Source organism: Aulonocara sp. 'chitande type north' Nkhata Bay, linkage group LG5 (genome assembly GCF_057382095.1).
Source record: "Aulonocara sp. 'chitande type north' Nkhata Bay isolate Kocher_YH1m ecotype deep benthic linkage group LG5, A_spYH_male_GT1.1, whole genome shotgun sequence".
NCBI lineage: Eukaryota > Metazoa > Chordata > Actinopteri > Cichliformes > Cichlidae > Aulonocara > Aulonocara sp. 'chitande type north' Nkhata Bay.
Window position 1 is genome coordinate 29,076,115 of NC_141348.1, and position 17,764 is coordinate 29,093,878.

Here is a 17,764-nt window from a genome sequence, read left to right on the forward strand (position 1 = left end):
ATATTGGCTGGGACATTTTATGAACATGCATTTTGTTTGCATATGTTGCATCTATTGTTTGTTTTCTGTGTCAGCAATTATCACAGTTTTTAATTAAATACACTTTCTTGGTATAATATTACTGGAATTGCTGATCTGGTCTGACATTGGGCAAAAGGCATGGATTCTTATACTAATTGAGAAACAAAGCAAAACATAACAACACAATCAAATATCAAATACTGTATCATGTAAGTGAAGGGCAACAGGAGTATTGCTCATTTTATTCATTCACAAGCATTGTAGCAACTTGTTAGCTCAGCTAAAGGTTGCCAAATACACACAATTAAAAAAAATACACATGTATACACATACAATTCAAATATACATAGTCGTACAGAATATGGACTCTGCCATAAACTCTGAGTTTTACTAGCTACGAGTTACAACACAATAACAACTAAAACATCACTCCACACAGAATGCTCTACATCTAGTTTTCAGTGTTTTAAATGAAGTGTCAAAGAGGACGGAACACAATTATCAATACAGCGGCTAAAGACTCTAAACGGAGGCGCAAATAAAACAGCTAAAACATTTCAATGAACTTAGTAAGCATATGTAATCAAGTTGTTCCTCTTGAAACATATTCGTACATGACTGCAACAAATATTAAGGCACTTTAACTTAAAACATATGCTTTCTTATGCCTTAAAATTCTAAGTTGTCAAAAGTTGCCCGGTAGTAGTCATGGTGTCAAATTGAATCCACTGTATTTTATAAAATATTTGAATACCACTCATATTGTACAAGTTTGAAATCTTTAAGACGGCTGAAAAATAATTATTTGGACTTTTAGTTTTATATTCAATTACTTGTGAGATGGTGTGTTGCTGTCTATTTTGGAGAGACTTTTAAATACAACTCTATATATTTATTTTGAAATAAACCTTAGTATCGTTAAATTACCAACTCATAATTTTAGGCCACAAGATATAAACTCAGGATTTTAAGTTCTGAAGCTAAAGTAGCAATTTGCCAAAACAAAGACAAATATATCTATATACAGTGGCAGGTTGAATAAAGTTGAGTTAATTTCACTAAACTACGCTGTGAGTTTTTTATAGTTCTCAAGGAAAACAAACACAACAGAAGACCTACTTTGCAACAAAACAAGGGAGAGTGGCGAACACTATTGAAAAGACTAGTCATTACATAATGCAAAAGGATGAAAGTGAGTTGTTGTGGATTAATTCTGCAAACTGGGGGTAAACTTAGACGGCAAAGACACAATATCATGATGCCAGATTTATTGGCTGTACTGCACATGGGATTGTTGCTCCTCCTTACGTGTTTGACTGAGGCCTAGTCTCCTTTTCTCTGTGGCAACATTTGAGGAACATCACCATTGCACCTTGCCTGCTCTTCCTGTCTGGCTGCACTGAGCAGGGAGAGTGCAGTCTGTGTTTCCGGAGCCTTTTCGCTGCAACCACCTTTCATGTTGGCGGCAACGCCGTCGCTGCCACCTGCTGGAGGAGCAGGAGCACCGCTTGGTGCGTTGGGGTCAGCTGGAGCCCCCGTGGCCCCAGAATCGCCCTGCTCAGATGCTCGAAGTCTCTTCATGAGAGTAGTCACTCTAACAGCTTTCTGTGAGTAACGAAAATGTAGTTCATATAAGATGATTACATACAAGGAAATACATTAGTCCATCTTTTCACTTGTGCTCATCATTGGCAACTTCACTAGCCACTTCATTAGGCACAACTGTTCAACTACTCATTAATGCAAAAATCAATCACATGACAGTATCTTCATGTATTTAGACATGTAGGCAATATCCTTTTGTGCATTGTGCTCTACCTACATACAAGATGTATTCTAATATCTGTAGGTACTTTATATATATTTATATTGTGTGTATTTATAATACAATATAAGATATAATATATAATCATGTAATATAAATCATATAAAACATATAATCTATATTGTATTCTATTTGTCGAACCCTTTTTTTGGACCATGACACCAAAAAATATCCCTAATTTGTGTACAAACTTTGGAATAAATGCCATTCTGATTCTGATCCACTGAGCAATACTGGGAACCAGTAACTCAAGTCTTGAATGCACATCAAAACTTGAACGACATGGGCTACAGAGCAGCTGAAGACCACACCATGTGCCACGCCGCTCAGCTAAAAACAGGAAACCGAGGATACATTTTTCACAAGGCTTATCAACATTGGACAATAGAAGATTAGGAAAAAGTGGCCTGTTTGATTGTAGGTTCATAATTTTGTGTAAACAACATTAAAGCATTCTTCCTTGTGTAAGCAATTCAGGTTGCCGTTGGTGGTTTAACAGTCTGCGGTAATTTTCTTGGCACTTTGGGCCCCTTGGTACCAACTGAGCATTATTTAAATGCTACAACCAACAGTTTGAAAGCAAGCAGGTACCATCAAAGTGTGTCTATTCTAAGAAACAGAGTCAAATAAGAGTCATTTTATGGATAAAGAAATATGTTTTAGACAATTTATACAACTAGATATAGCCTGCTAGTTGGATCCTGGGCCACAACTGAATATAACGTATGTATGTAATACACTAAACATTACATTAATTATGTAATTACATTACAGCATTAATTTAATGATGTATACTTCATATGAAGGACTACCTTCCACTTGGCTTTGGCAAAGTTCTTTTCAATTTGTGCACAAACGCCATCCTTGATGTTCTTATCTGAGGCAGCATTGCCAGAAATCCTGAAAATAAGTAACAAAAGAGAGATTTTCCTCCAGTGCCAATCTATTCATCAACTTCATAATTTAACTTGTATTCATGGTACTGTTTACATTTGATTTTGGTTCTTTACCATTCATGGGCTATGGCTTCTTGTGCCGTCAATCGCTGATCTTGGTCCACTTCCATTAAAGATGCCACTAAGCTTTTGGCTGTAAAAAATACAAATAAAATAAACAAACAAACAAGAAATAATATAAAAAAATATTTATACCTTGGACACATCATTTGCAATCTGCCTATTGCAGACACACATACATGCAACCTTGTTTCCAAAAAAGATAAGGAGTTGTGTGAATTCATATGGTTTACATATCACTTGAGTGCAGATGACCTGAACATCTCAACTCAGGATGTGTTTTAGAGAGACCAGCCGGATGTAGCAGTTTGAGACAGCTGTAGTAAACTAGTCTGATTCGAGTTATGTGATTGCTACTGACTCTTTTAGTACAGAGTCACACTGCTGGATTCTGTCCATTGTCTAACATCTTTATGGCAGTATGTTCAAAAATATTTAGACAGTGCTGAGTTTTGAGGTTTGCATATACAGTGGGGCAAAAAAGTATTTAGTCAGCCACCGATTGTGCAAGTTCCCCCACCTAAAATGATGACAGAGGTCAGTAATTTGCACCAGAGGTACACTTCAACTGTGAGAGTCAGAATGTGAAAAAAAAAAATCCATGAATCCACATGGTAGGATTTGTAAAGAATTTATTCGTAAATCAGGGTGGAAAATAAGTGTTTGGTCAATAACAAAAATACAACTCAATACTTTGTAACATAACCTTTGTTGGCAATAACAGAGGTCAAACGTTTACTATAGGTCTTTACCAGGTTTGCACACACAGTAGCTGGTATTTTGGCCCATTCCTCCATGCAGATCTTCTCGAGAGCAGTGATGTTTTGGGGCTGTCGCCGAGCAACACGGACTTTCAACTCCCGCCACAGATTTTCTATGGGGTTGAGGTCTGGAGACTGGCTAGGCCACTCCAGGACTTTCAAATGCTTCTTACGGAGCCACTCCTTTGTTGCCCGGGCGGTGTGTTTTGGATCATTGTCATGTTGGAAGACCCAGCCTCGTTTCATCTTCAAAGTTCTCACTGATGGAAGGAGGTTTTGGCTCAAAATCTCACGATACATGGCCCCATTCATTCTGTCCTTAACACGGATCAGTCGTCCTGTCCCCTTGGCAGAAAAACAGCCCCATAGCATGATGTTTCCACCCCCATGCTTCACAGTAGGTATGGTGTTCTTGGGATGCAACTCAGTATTCTTCTTCCTCCAAACACGACGAGTTGAGTTTATACCAAAAAGTTCTACTTTGGTTTCATCTGCCCACATGACATTCTCCCAATCCTCTGCTGTATCATCCATGTGCTCTCTGGCAAACTTCAGACGGGCCTGGACATGCACTGGCTTCAGCAGCGGAACACGTCTGGCACTGCGGGATTTGATTCCCTGCCGTTGTAGTGTGTTACTGATGGTGGCCTTTGTTACTTTGGTCCCAGCTCTCTGCAGGTCATTCACCAGGTCCCCCCGTGTGGTTCTGGGATCTTTGCTCACCGTTCTCATGATCATTTTGACCCCACGGGATGAGATCTTGCGTGGAGCCCCAGATCGAGGGAGATTATCAGTGGTCTTGTATGTCTTCCATTTTCTGATGATTGCTCCCACAGTTGATTTTTTCACACCAAGCTGCTTGCCTATTGTAGATTCACTCTTCCCAGTCTGGTGCAGGTCTACAATACTTTTCCTGGTGTCCTTCCAAAGCTCTTTGGTCTTGGCCATGGCGGCGTTTGGAGTCTGACTGTTTGAGGCTGTGGACAGGTGTCTTTTATACAGATGATGGGTTCAAACAGGTGCCATTCATACAGGTAACGAGTGGGGGACAGAAAAGCTTCTTACAGAAGACGTTACAGGTCTGTGAGAGCCAGAGATTTTCCTTGTTTGAGGTGACCAAATACTTATTTTCCACCCTGATTTACGAATAAATTCTTTACAAATCCTACCATGTGAATTCATGGATTTTTTTTTTCACATTCTGTCTCTCACAGTTGAAGTGTACCTCTGGTGCAAATTACTGACCTCTGTCATCATTTTAAGTGGGGGAACTTGCACAATCGGTGGCTGACTAAATACTTTTTTGCCCCACTGTATATGCCTGCTGCTGTCTGAGGCTGAGGTAAATAATGGTCCTGATCCCTAAGTGAGAACATACAGGATTTTTTGTTTGGTTTTTTGTTTGCATTCTGTTTTTTTTCCTACACAGCATCTCAACTTTTTTTTAAAAATTTTATAAACAAGGTTGTACAGTCAAATACATTGAGTGTCTCTTACCAGAGTCTGAAATATCATCCCAGTATGGGGAATCAAATTCATAATCCCCTGACAAAATCTTTAGGAAAAGATTCTTATCACGATTATCAGAGTCATCTTCTTCAGCATCATCATAAAAAGGAGGGTTCCCAGACAAACTAATGAGGTAGAAAAATGAGGATAAAAGAATAAGACTTTCTTCCACAAAACTCTAACTTAAGAAAACAAAACAAAACTTGTAATACAAGATACTCTAAGCACATTATGAGCCACTTACAGTATATACATGATCACACCTATGGCCCAGCAGTCCACAGGTCTTCCATATCTCTGTCTCGCCACCACTTCAGGGGCTAGCAGCAAAAACAGGTTTTAAGTATTTTGGCAGGTTTGCACTTTATAGTTAAAAACTAAAGCAGTACAAGATGAATTTTATTGATCTGAACTGATTTTACTCACCAAGATATTCAGGAGTCCCACATGGATCTTTAATGAGTCCATTTTCCAGTTTTGCCAACTGGAAGTCGCTGATAACAATTTTGGAGTGCTTCAAGCGATTAAAGTAGACCAAGTTCTCCAGCTGGTTAAGGAAATGAAAGTTTGTTTGTATCATAGAAAGCATATGATCTTAATGAATGCAACCTTATTACAAGGTGGTCCCTGCATACAGTAATTTATTTGGCCAGTGATGACATGCTGTTGTTTTTCACTAGGTGTCAGCAGTGCAGTACCTTAAGGTTTCTGTGGACGATTTTCAGAGAGTGCAGGTAAGCTACAGCTTCCAACACCTGCCTCATAACATTGCTGGTGTCCCTCTCTGAGTAGTAGCCTTGATCTAAGATCCAGTCAAAGACCTCTCTGCCTGTAGCACTGGCAAAAAAGGACACCTAGATTTAGTACGTCACTTTTTGATAATACTCTAAAACATTTCACAGATTCAATAAATCGTTTCTTTTGTGAGAGTTGAAGAGGTACAGTGAGCAACAAATGCCCCAAAACTACTCACAGCTCCAGGAAAATAAAGTACTCTTTCTTTGTTTCGAAGGCGTCAACCAGCTGAAGGATGTTGTGATGTTTTACCCTTTGAAGGGAACAGGAGAAAGATGCAGTGACGTAGGTGAGGTTACATGAGAAATAACTGAGTCAGAAAGGATAACAAAATCTCAGTGGTACTCTGTAAAACAAGAGCATAAAACAAGGTAAAGCTGTGTAACTGCAACAGGCAGTTTTTTCCATTACGTCAAAAACTGCCAGCATGGCATCACCACGGTCTAGCTCATCAGAGGGTGAATTTTTAGAACACCAACTAAAACAGTGCAGGCCTTAGTCAAGCAATGACAAATCACCACAATAATATGTCAGTTCTGGGTTCATAAATAATCAACATCTAATGAATTCCTTATTAAACTGATTTGGGACCAAGTATGCTGATTGTTATTATAATTTCTTGTCAGTTGCTGGTATGTTGACCTTTATTATGTATTATTTTTCATGCAAATGTGACAATTGAGTCCTTAGACATCACAATAGGCCCACCGAATGTTACGTGTCATAGAATCTCAGGCTTTTAAAAATAACGTTTTACAGGATAAGAATGGTGGGAGACCCAATGAAAAAATCCTGACCAAAAATGTTTTTAGTTCTAATTTTGTCAGGTCCAATACCCATTTGTCACTAATGAAGACCTCATCTTAAAGCACAGCTAACACACTACTTTTATTTTATTTTTTTAAAGTGATGAGCAGTAGTTTTGTTTTTTTACTCATCAGTAAACACTAGATTTAAGCTGCACCTCTTGTGCTCTAATAAACATTTACGAAAGCAGTCCATGTGGGATAAACCCATGTTTATGGTAATGCCATGCCATCTATTGCAATAGTTATGCTCACTGATCTCTCTTTTTCTTCTTCTTCTTCTTTTTCTTTTCTTTTTTTTTTTTTAGCAGATTTTCAATATGTTAAAAAGGCATAAGTCATAATTTGGCTGCAAAATAAATATATATTAAAAGGATAAATTAAGGAGTTTACTTCTCAGCTTGGTAGATGGTAAGTAAATTTTGAACATCACCGGACTTATCCTTTAAGCAAAAACAAATATGTATGAAACTTGCAATCTGACTTTACTTGACTTTACTCTGTTTGTCACTTTTGCAATATACCAAACTTGAATATTTTGGCTTTTTCACCACAATGCCCCCTTTTTGGTATTTTTGGCTGAACTCAGAGATAAATGGTCATTTCACATCAGCTTTGCTTCACTGCCAGGTGGCTTCCACACCCCTAAAGCTCTGAAATGAGCAGCGCCATACTTTACTTACATCTTCAAGATCTTAATCTCATTCTTGGCAGCTTTCCTGACTTTCCTTCCATCCTTTTTGTGGAACTTTTTGCATGTGTACATCTTTAAGGTGTTCCGGTCCTTCGCCCGGAATATCTCACAAAACTCCTCTCTGTGTCAATATGGAAAAAAAGCAAACATATATCATATTATGAGTCAAATTCCTCAGAAGTCTGTACTAGAGATGGCATGATACCACTTTTTTATGTCCGATACAGATACCGATATCATAAATTTGGATATCTGCCGATACTGATATGAATCCGATACAGTGTATTTTTTTAATGAATAAAACTGTTTGTGGGCCAAAAACAAACAAGAGAGACGGACTCGCGACAGAAAAGCTGATCAGCTGATCATTGATCAGTTTCATGATTGAAGTAGCAACAGGAGAGGGAGGGGAGAGAAGAGGCAGTCGCTCCAAATATCGGTTGTTAAGCTTAACGTGGGAATGCTTTACAAACATTCAGAGATGAACTTACACACTTGCTTTACTTCTCTCTGGGATAACTTTCTTGGAGATGAAATGCCGGTTTGGCAGCACGTAGCGAGGCTCCAAATGCTCAATCAGACCGCCGACAGGTCTCGCACGCCACAGCAGCTCTATCACGTGAGGCATACTGCTCCGACGTGCTAAGGTTCTGAGCTGAGTTATGCCATTTCGCAAATTTTGTGAGGTGCTTTTGTGATATTTAATGGATCAGATTACATTTTTTATTTCTCTCCGATATCCGATCCAGTAATTTACGTCAGTATCGGAGCGATACCGATACGCGATATCGGATCGGTCCATCCCTACTATGTACACACTTGTCAGCATTCAGATAGGGAAAAATTTACTCACGATTTAACAATTTGTCCGAGGTCATACTTGTCGGTCACCTCTGAGGGACTGTTGTAATCCTTCTTCTCCCCGAGTGTCAAACAGCCAAATGGCATGGCAGCTCGTGCCCTAGCCGGGGAATATCTTGCCAACACAACCTGCCAACGATGGGTAATAAGTGAAGAGATAACATATGAGTATAGCTTTGTTTTGAAAGATAACGGCATAGTACATAGTATTTGCTAAATACTGTAAACAACATTATTGCACACGAGTTTTAAAAGCTGTGCTAAAAATTACTTGAGAACGAAATAAACTGTTTCATTAATGACACTAAAAGAAATAGGGGGAATGGTTTCTCAGCGATGCGTTTAGCATTAAATGAGTAAATGCAGTAAATCAGTGCACACATTTGCAGGAAGCAAAACTCTCTTTCTCTGGAATCTTTTTGGTTGTACATCTGAGATTAGGCAGGCATAATTGAGCTTGTGGGAGCAAATTATTTCAAATTACCACAAGAGAAACACAACATAAAAATTTAAAATTTCAGTAATCTTCTTCGGGGAACTCAGTGAGACCGGCAAGCGTGCTTCTTTCCATCCTGCAGTGAGTCAGCCCTGTACTGCAGGAGCAGCAGCTTTCATTTGTCTGTTTTCTGCAGTAAAGAATATTCAGGTGGATCTGACCTTGTGCAACAGCTGACATTTTTTCTGCTTTTGTATATGCTAAACTGCTTAAAATTTGGAAAAGCTGTTGCCCTGTTGGCTTTGAAATAACAAGAGAAAACACCACAATATTAACATATAAACCCGTACATGTTCACTGTCAACCAGTAGGAAGAATTCAATTATAAGAATTAAGAAAATATACGAGAAAATCTATTAGAGAATAATATTATTGTCCAAGTACTGTACTACAACAAAATAAGTGGTAGTTTATGATCACAAAACTAATGAATAACATGCAGTGTAAGCCACATGGCTTCCCAAAAAGAAGTTCAGTGCCTTCGTTCGAATACGTAACTGTGTGTCAGACAAATATTATAATGCTGGAAAATGTGAAATCACATAGGATAATTTATTAAATGCTTATCTTTTTTGGTCAATCTTCCCAAGGACACCAACAGAGTAATGTAAAACAATTTAGACTCTAATAATATAGTCTGTGATTTATACAGCGATTTTATGGTTTGAGTCAAAACACTGACAGGTTCCAACAATGTGTATTAGTTCTCCATGTTCCGTGAACAACAGCTTCCACACACATCATGTATGTGATCCATCCATCCATGCATGGGTGGCGATTGACTGATTGGAGCCCATCAGAGATGTTACAGGACGAAAGAGTGAAAAGCTGAAATCCTGGGTACAGCCTGGACAGGTTGCCAGTGTATTTTCATGCAGGTTTTATTTAACTCAGTTCTGCAGAAATCCCAGGTTCTGAACCACCAATTAATTTTCTATAACACAAATCTCGATATGTTGTAAGATAAACAACATAAATATGAGAATTTTCAGTATATGGGAAAAAAACTTTTACTAAATATGTCAATCATACATCATAAATAACCTACAGCTTTCATAAATACAAAACACTTTGAGTGCACTGGTCTCTCTAATGACCAAAATAACAGAGCTTACAAATACATAACAACATAAATCCTTAACTGTAGGATAAATGACTGCATGCAGGATGACATTTCCAACTGTATGCCACAAAAAGCCCAATAAATTAAATTCACCCACATGAATTCCTCTAACAGGTTTCTATGCCAATTTCACAGCCTGGCTACATAACCCCGCTGCTTTTTTTTCATCATGAAAATTGGAGCACTTTTATGGACACAGAGTGATCTAACACTGGATCATTTGCTATAACGTGTTCTCAGAGCAACGGCATTTTGTGTCTCGCCTTTGCTTTGAATTAGTTATCTACTTTGCTTAGAGACTTTCTGTCTTGTGAGATCAGTGCAAGCAGCTGGTGGTCAAAGTGTTTACCAGCTGGGCTTCTGGTTTCAATTCTAGGTTAGAACTCAAACTTTGCTTTGAAATTACACATAACTTTAAATTCTGATAACCTGAGCTGATGCGACTGAACAAGTCCACAACTGCCAGCTAAAATTACTGATGACATAGGATCTGTGTGTGGATAACAGACTATTTTTTTGGCAGGCCTTACAATGGAAGTAGCAGCCAGTGCAGAAGAGTGGGAGTACAAAAATTCTGACTGAGGTGTTGAGTGATAGCCTCAGTCAAGACCAGAGATAAAGATTTCTCCCGGCTGCTGCATCCAGTAATATCTGTAGTACAGCAAGGTGTAACATATTTTAAGAAGATGTTCTTTCAGTGCACTTTTTAACAATGTATTGCTTAAGAGTAATTGTGAATCAAGATAGCACCCTCGAGTCGAAGACACTGGGATGGTATAGGTGACCAAATGTTCTCAAGGAGACTCTCCAAAGACATCTATGGGAGATAGTGACGCTGCAGTATCTGAACGCCTTATCTTTTCTAGCGATATTCCAAATTTTAGCTTCTTTTTAAGCAATCTAAGAAATGACACAAGTCAGGTTAATATGTCACCATAAGGCTATTTAGTGGTTTAGTGGAAAGACACAGTTTCCAACTTCTTTATCGCTTGGATTTTGTGTTTGCAAAGTGCTCTTTCAGTAAACAAATTGATAACAATTCTAAAATGCAGCATCCTTTATTAGACTTCAGCAGATGACCTTTATTGCATTTTTTACACATCTTCTATCTCTACCTGTATGTACTGTAAAATCTTTGACGCATGAGGTTCATATCATTAGTACTAGGGTAAGCAATGCAGTAGGTAGTTACAGTACAACTATTATTAATTTAAGAGCTATGTAATTGTGTGTGAATAGGAATGCGGACACATTATGCAAGTTACCAGCATTTCTAAGTCACTGTTACTTATGTGGTAAAAAGTAATCCACCCACTCTTTGACTACAAACAGGCCACTTTTATTTTGAGCACGCTAAAGTGAAGGTGGGGGTCAACTTGGAGTAGCCAAAGGGATCAAGTCTCTTCTTTTCAGCCATTACTTTTTTGTTATTTAAGTCCATCCCAGACTTTACTCAAGGTTGTGTTTTTTCTTCAGTGTGCACAAGCAGGAGATGTTTCCTGGGGGGTGAGTGAAAGACCGAGAGTGCTGCAAACTAAAAGCACGCGATCCATCTCCTCCTGCAGAGCTCTAGCCTAAACAATTCCATACTTCAGTTTACCATTTGCCTGGTGAAAATGCAGAACACAACAGCGTGGCTCTCCTCTGTCCTAAAGGGGCGAGCTTTCACTTCTAGAGTATGGGAGCGTTTGAAAGATATGCCCAAGCTAAATCACATCCTCTGCATCAATCTGACAAGAATAATACCCAGACTCACCATTAGCATTTTCTCTCACTCAGATTGATACAACTCTGTTGTCTGGGTATCAGAATAATTTCTTTTCATTATACATACACCAGTCCTGTAAGGCTCATTTAGACCAACGGAAGAAAACATACTACGTACGTGAGGACACAAACGCACACATTTTGCTTTCATTGCTTGTGTTTATTCAACCAGAATTCATGATCTTATTTACCCTCACTTATAAAAGGGCTTGAACAAAAACTAGGCCGCAAGCATATTTAGTAAGGTCTGACCAGAGTTTTAAGAAACACGCATTTTATCTCATGGCCTCTGTTTCTCACCACACAGACAATAGCTACCGCAGAAAGACAGACAATATCATGAATGCCAAGCAGAATTAGAAGGTAAGGCGGATGTCAGACCAGTTAATACAATTATCAGACCTCACAATGAATCACAGATCCCTACACCTGTTCTCATAAGCTTGAGTCACAGGACGGCTCAGCAAACAATAAACAGAAATATGGCAAGTTGGGCAGAATTTTGTGTGCACATGTTTTTCCCCTTTCAAAGCAATCTTTGAGATAAGAAGCAGTTCTTCAGCAGAAGACAGAAAAAAAAAGATAGAAGACACTTGACTATTGCTGAGTCAGGGGTCTTTTATCTATGCTTTTTGAAAGAGCTGAATAAAGTGCTCTTCAGTAATGGGGATGTAAATTATGTCTCAAATTAAGTCGCTGAGCTCAACTTAAAAAAAGAAAAATATAACTAGCGACACCCTTGGTGAATAATGACAAAGGCAGAACGGTGTGATTAGAAAACAAATTAATAAAAAATAAAAAAAAAGATGTCACTGTCCAGCTGCTGATTGGTAGCATAAAGTAGTAGCTCAGGTTATTTTGTTTTCAGTAATAACAACTTTAATATACAGCCTACAAAGCTGACAGTCGTGATGCGTGGGGTTTGAATAGACACCTTTTTTTTTTACAGAGGTTTTGCAACATTAAAAACCAAACACAAAAAACTCCCATTTCTATGCTGAAATGGGATTTAAACAAAAGTGAACAAAAAGGTCAAAAATGTATAAAGAAAAAGAAAAAATGATCCCCCTGAACTTGAATGTGATGTATAATATCTGACAAGAAACCAAGAAGCAATTTGTGTTTAGGTCTCTGTCCTTTTCATTGACTTTGTTGTTGTTATTCACTAGCTGGAGTTGCATTTGTTTTACTGATAGTGACAGTGGGATGAAATGTATGTATGTTACAAAAATGAAACTGTGAGTACACTGAGCCATAGAGCTGCAGTCGCATAATGCTCCCACTGACCCTTTATTAAGGAAAATAAATTACATACATCTGGAACACATTACCAACTGGACATGGTCCTGCCACAAAGGGTACTAAAATATAAGCCTTTGTCTGTAAATATCATCCTAGGGCACATCTCAGCTGCCTACCACCGGTCTAATTTTGAAGAATAAGATTAATGAGGATGGATGGCACTTTTTCACATTGCGTTCCAGCAGTTGCACAACACTGCCTAACCTTAGGGGACTATTATGATTCAAAATAAAATCTTTGAGGGATGAGGCATGTCTGCGTTTTTGTTCTGCTCATCCTGATGTGAGTTTGAGAAGAAAAAAAAGCCTGGAAATTTGCATTATGCATTATATTCTAGCAGTTAAAAATGACAGCAATGTATCAGAATTTTAAAATAATCAGTGTTTTTAAGCAGTCTCACCTAGGCTGCAGTGCCTGAATGGCTCGTTTGTGTTGTTGTGTTTGCACATCTCTGTTGCTTGTGGGGCTCGCACACAAGAATTTCACTCGCATGTGCTGTGCCAGTGTGCCTGCACATGTGATGTGACAATAAAAAGTGATTTGATTTGATTTGATTTGCATGAACGTGTTAAGTTTAAATATGGCTAAAAATAATAACCATCATCTGCATTCAGTAAGTAAAAAAAAGTATGACTGTGGAGCTGGGTGGAAAAGATTTGGATATTTTATTTTATGTGTTAAAATACTGAGTTCAACACAATGCCAGAAGTTTATAAATTTTAATTTTAAAAACATCCTAAATAAAAATTAGATTTCATGAATTTACTGATTTCAGCTTGCAATTGTCTTTTTTTTTTTTGTAATTTAATGAATTGGCATCATGAATATGTACATGAAGTAATTTCATGTGTTTTTATGCTTCACTCATTTTGCTTTATTAAATAAACTATTATCTAATAAACCCTAAAATACTAAGACATTATATGTTCAATGTTCCTGCAGTGACATTGTATTTATAATCCATCTTATAACTGCATGTTGTTTCACTGTAATAAAGCTTTGTCTCTTTTGGTCTTCTAAGCAGCATAATTGATATGCTGAGTCATGTTGAACAACTGTGATGGAAACTGGATGATGCGTACCGATTTTCCCCAAAGCAGACGTTCATTTTACGGATACTATTTACTGTCGTTGCCTTGTTTACTTGTTTTATGTTCTAGTAGACCACTAGTACGCATACTTCACAATGTAATGGGTGTGTTTGTGTAGGAGGTAACAACTGACAACCTCTGAAGGCAGTTTGGAAGAACATAAACCTTTTTTTGGGGGGGTCTGGAGAACATTTTTTTTCTTTTACTGTGCTTTTGTTGTTAGGTTTGCCCGTGACATTTTACAGACATGACTACAAGCGTCCTTATTTATTCCTTATTTATTTATATATTCATTTTTAAATAAATGTTTCTTGCTGCTATTTTGGAATTGGATTGTTTGTCAAAGCCATGTGAGACAGTGGCAGCAGGCCAGAGCTGTGGATTTGGCCACAGCTGAGGCTCTTCAAAGGAAACTGCTTGGTGACAGGGGGCAGATGGCAGTGATAATATCTGAGCCAAATTTTATAGCTTGTAATGCTTCATTTATGATAAAAATGTCCCTCTTGCTAGCTGTGAATGCAAAGCACACATTTACATTTTTCATTTTCCGACACATTAAGGCAGAAATGAACACAGGCGAAAGAAAAGTGTTTGTTTTGTCCCAACCCACCCAACCCCACCCCTCCTCGAACGGCAGGTCCAGTGAGGTGGAGAAAATTGTTGAGTATGAATCAGTCCTTTTTTGTGCTTGCTTGTGCAATGCACTGACTCGTACCATTCAACTCTTTTCTGAAGCATCACTGGCTCATCTTACCACTTTCTTCTGATGTTGTTTTGTTGCCATGGTTTCCAAGAGCTACAGTATGCATTGTGGCACCGTCTGTACAGAACAGCTCTCTGTGCTCTCACTGGCATTACTCCCCAAAACCACTGCCACTTCATGTGACCGAAACTCTATTAAAAGAGTTTACAGAACGAAACTTCAAAAATATTAACCGAGGTAATTAATCGAGAAAGATACTGAAGCTTGTTCACCACAATACTCTGACACTATACCAGAGCGGTGTATGACCCAGTTATCAGACAGCTACTTTAACCTACTGGAATGCACCACTGCATAGAAATATTAAATTCAGTGTATAGCTTGCTACATGAACTGAAAACCACAGCTCTCTTCAGGTAAGCCCTTTCCACACTCTTCTCAGTGATGAATCTTTTACTGTTTCTTGGAAAGAAGAACCACCAAAGCAGAGTGTGTTGTGTCTACATCTCTGTTTGTAAATATATGTAAATACTGGATATTCATACATGCACATTCTAATATGCATTTCCAAATTCTGCATTTAAACACAGCATCTCTTATCACTGTATCATTGTATCAAGTCTCTTGTTTTCTGCACCAGGTTTTCCAAACTTCTGTGCGCTAATTACAAATTCCCACTCCTTTAATGCTGTGTAATTGATCCAAATCCGTAATGACTAAAATGACACGTCACTGCAATCCTTTCAAGAGCCACTACATGTATACAAGGGCACCCTTATGGCTTTCTTTTTTAAAAATGGTTTATTCTAGGAGACAGTCACTTGGACTGTTGTGCTTCTTCTGGGAAAGTGTTCAAAACGTCAAAGCACTCTCCCTCCTTCTGGGGTGTAAGAAGTGGTGGCCAAAGTAAGTGGGGATTGTAAGCTCGCTGGCTGTGAAAAGATGACAAATAATGACAAGGAGGCATGGACACCGCGAGACTGTTAAAATGTGAACTGAAGAAGTACTGCAGTCTGAGTGCAGGGAGAAGACGCCTTATGTAAATCTGGAGCGCAGTTTGAGCAAGTCTATGAACTACCGCTTCAAAATTTTAGATTTTGAATTAAGTTATGATAATGAAGAGTATATGCAAACTTGCCATCGGCAGCAAAACCGATTTCACCGTTATTAGTCTTCCTATAGGAATACACTGACAGCCCAGTAGCTCATGCAGGTTTAACAGTTTATGCATAGCTCAAAAAATGCGCTTAGCACAGGTTCGTCCGATGTCACCGATCCTGCTGTTTTCTGAAATCACGTGAGAATGTCTGCTATTCCTACCAAAATGTTTAATTCCTCCAAAAGTTTTCAAAACATCTCGGCTGTGTTGTGTTTTGGTATCAAAGACGGTCATTCGCGTTACTGAATAAATAAACCTCGGAGAACATCCCTCAACAATTTCACTTATCGTTTTTGTTTTCAGTGTTTTGCAGTCTTGTGACACTAATCCAAATTACGCAAACTGTACTCACTTACCTTCAACGAAGTCAACTGGTACTCGGTAATCCAAGTCTTTGCGTAATATTCGAGTATTTGACTGCGGCTTCACTTTTCTTTGGATGCATCCACTGATGTCCCAGCGTGCTATCACAGAGATATAAGATACTCGAGCGTTTCCAACAAGTCAGCGTATTCACGGGAGTATTACGTGAACGTTTGATGGTAACCGCGGACTATGATGCAGAAAGGAGGGGAAGCGTGTGTGCGCGCGAGTGCGACCCACTGTGTAGCAGTGTTTGGAGCACTATATACGTGCACCACTGCATCAATTATGTTTTGAAAGCAAAGTATATTTAGGGAGATGTCTCAAAATGGGGCTTGGAGGAACAGGAAAAAAAAAAGCTTCTTTTTTAATAGAACGAAAATCTCGTTGCTACTTCCACGAGGAAGACTGGAAGTAATTCCATTTTAAATGGCCATTTCCTTTCATTAGATTTCTTTCATCCCTGAAGAAAGAAGGGTGCAGCCTACCTTTAGGGTGAACTTTCAGTACACCTTGTGGTTAACCAAATAACAGCATATTTAGTCATGAAATTAGAGTTGCAGGAAGATACATAGATAAAGTACCATCATCAAAGATCAAGTAATCCTGCAAGATGTTTGACTGGAAAACATCTCAAACACAAGCAGCACAATTCCATCATGTATCAACGAGACTAGGGCAGTACCTTCAACTTCACAAAAACTGCAAGCTGTCTATGATATATTTTCCAATATATTTTCCAGAGTATAGCCTATACTCATGTTAAAAACCACCTGCTATGTTAAGCAACTGACTAGGAGGCAACATGCTTTCTCCTTTATTTCTCCACAGAGCGCATTCATATCCATTTTTACCAACTTATTAAAGTGTATTGATTTCTGATGCCTTTTAATTTGCTGTGATGAACTGGATTGAAGGTTTATGTCCATGCAGCTCGATTGTCAGATCAAACCGAAAGCCAGGGAGTACAAGAATGCCAGTCCAAAGTATCTTTGGGAAACAACTGGCAGTAAAGTGAGTAACACAAGATTAGTTTAGTACATTAACTGTATCCCTTATCCAGAGCTGCTACACAACATAAAAATTAACCTGTGCAAGAAAAAAAAAGGATCACCAAGCACAGTTTTGTTTTTCATCTCTTGAGCTGATACTGGTACAGGGCTCACTCAAGCCTCTGAAGAGGTGATTACATGAGGTAGAAATAACATTAACAACACACTTCTGGAGCAGGTGCTATCCTCAACCTCTTCACAGACCGTGTGGGTGCTGTGTGTCATGGTGAAATTGCTGAAAATGCGCAGGTTTGAAAATAAACATCTATTACGTGGTTCTTTCCGCTCATATTTTTAATGCATATAAAGTTTAGTTAGTTTAGACAACAGAAATCTGTCATTTTTAGAGCTCGCTGAGTGCAGTGAAAACAGATATCACCATAAGTAACTTTGCAATTATGTACAGGTATGCAGAGGATC

The 17,764-nt window shown here is 38.5% G+C and overlaps 1 protein-coding gene across 1 annotated transcript; it reads right to left on the minus strand.

Moving 5' to 3' along the window:
• Positions 1 to 231: 231 nt before the first annotated feature.
• LOC147330899 (caM kinase-like vesicle-associated protein) lies at positions 232 to 16,523 on the minus strand. The gene is made up of 11 exons (XM_086292814.1): positions 16,286 to 16,523; positions 8,281 to 8,417; positions 7,417 to 7,548; positions 6,106 to 6,180; positions 5,831 to 5,969; positions 5,559 to 5,679; positions 5,377 to 5,452; positions 5,121 to 5,257; positions 2,857 to 2,935; positions 2,659 to 2,746; positions 232 to 1,626 (listed from the first exon to the last, which is right to left on the minus strand). Exons 2-11 carry the CDS (start codon positions 8,373 to 8,375, stop codon positions 1,345 to 1,347), a joined length of 1,224 nt encoding a protein of 407 aa, XP_086148940.1. The 5' UTR covers positions 8,376 to 8,417; positions 16,286 to 16,523; the 3' UTR covers positions 232 to 1,344.
• Positions 16,524 to 17,764: the final 1,241 nt, after the last annotated feature.

Excerpts from the sequence above, each read along its gene's own strand:
- LOC147330899 (XM_086292814.1), bottom strand. The coding sequence starts at position 8,375 with ATGCCATTTGGCTGTTTGACACTCGGGGAGAAGAAGGATTACAACAGT. Across the intron at positions 5,680-5,830 it reads TCGTCCACAGAAACCTTAAG|CTGGAGAACTTGGTCTACTT; the intron begins GTACTGCACTGC and ends TTCCTTAACCAG. Across the intron at positions 5,258-5,376 it reads GGTGTGATCATGTATATACT|TTTGTCTGGGAACCCTCCTT; the intron begins GTAAGTGGCTCA and ends CTACCTCATTAG.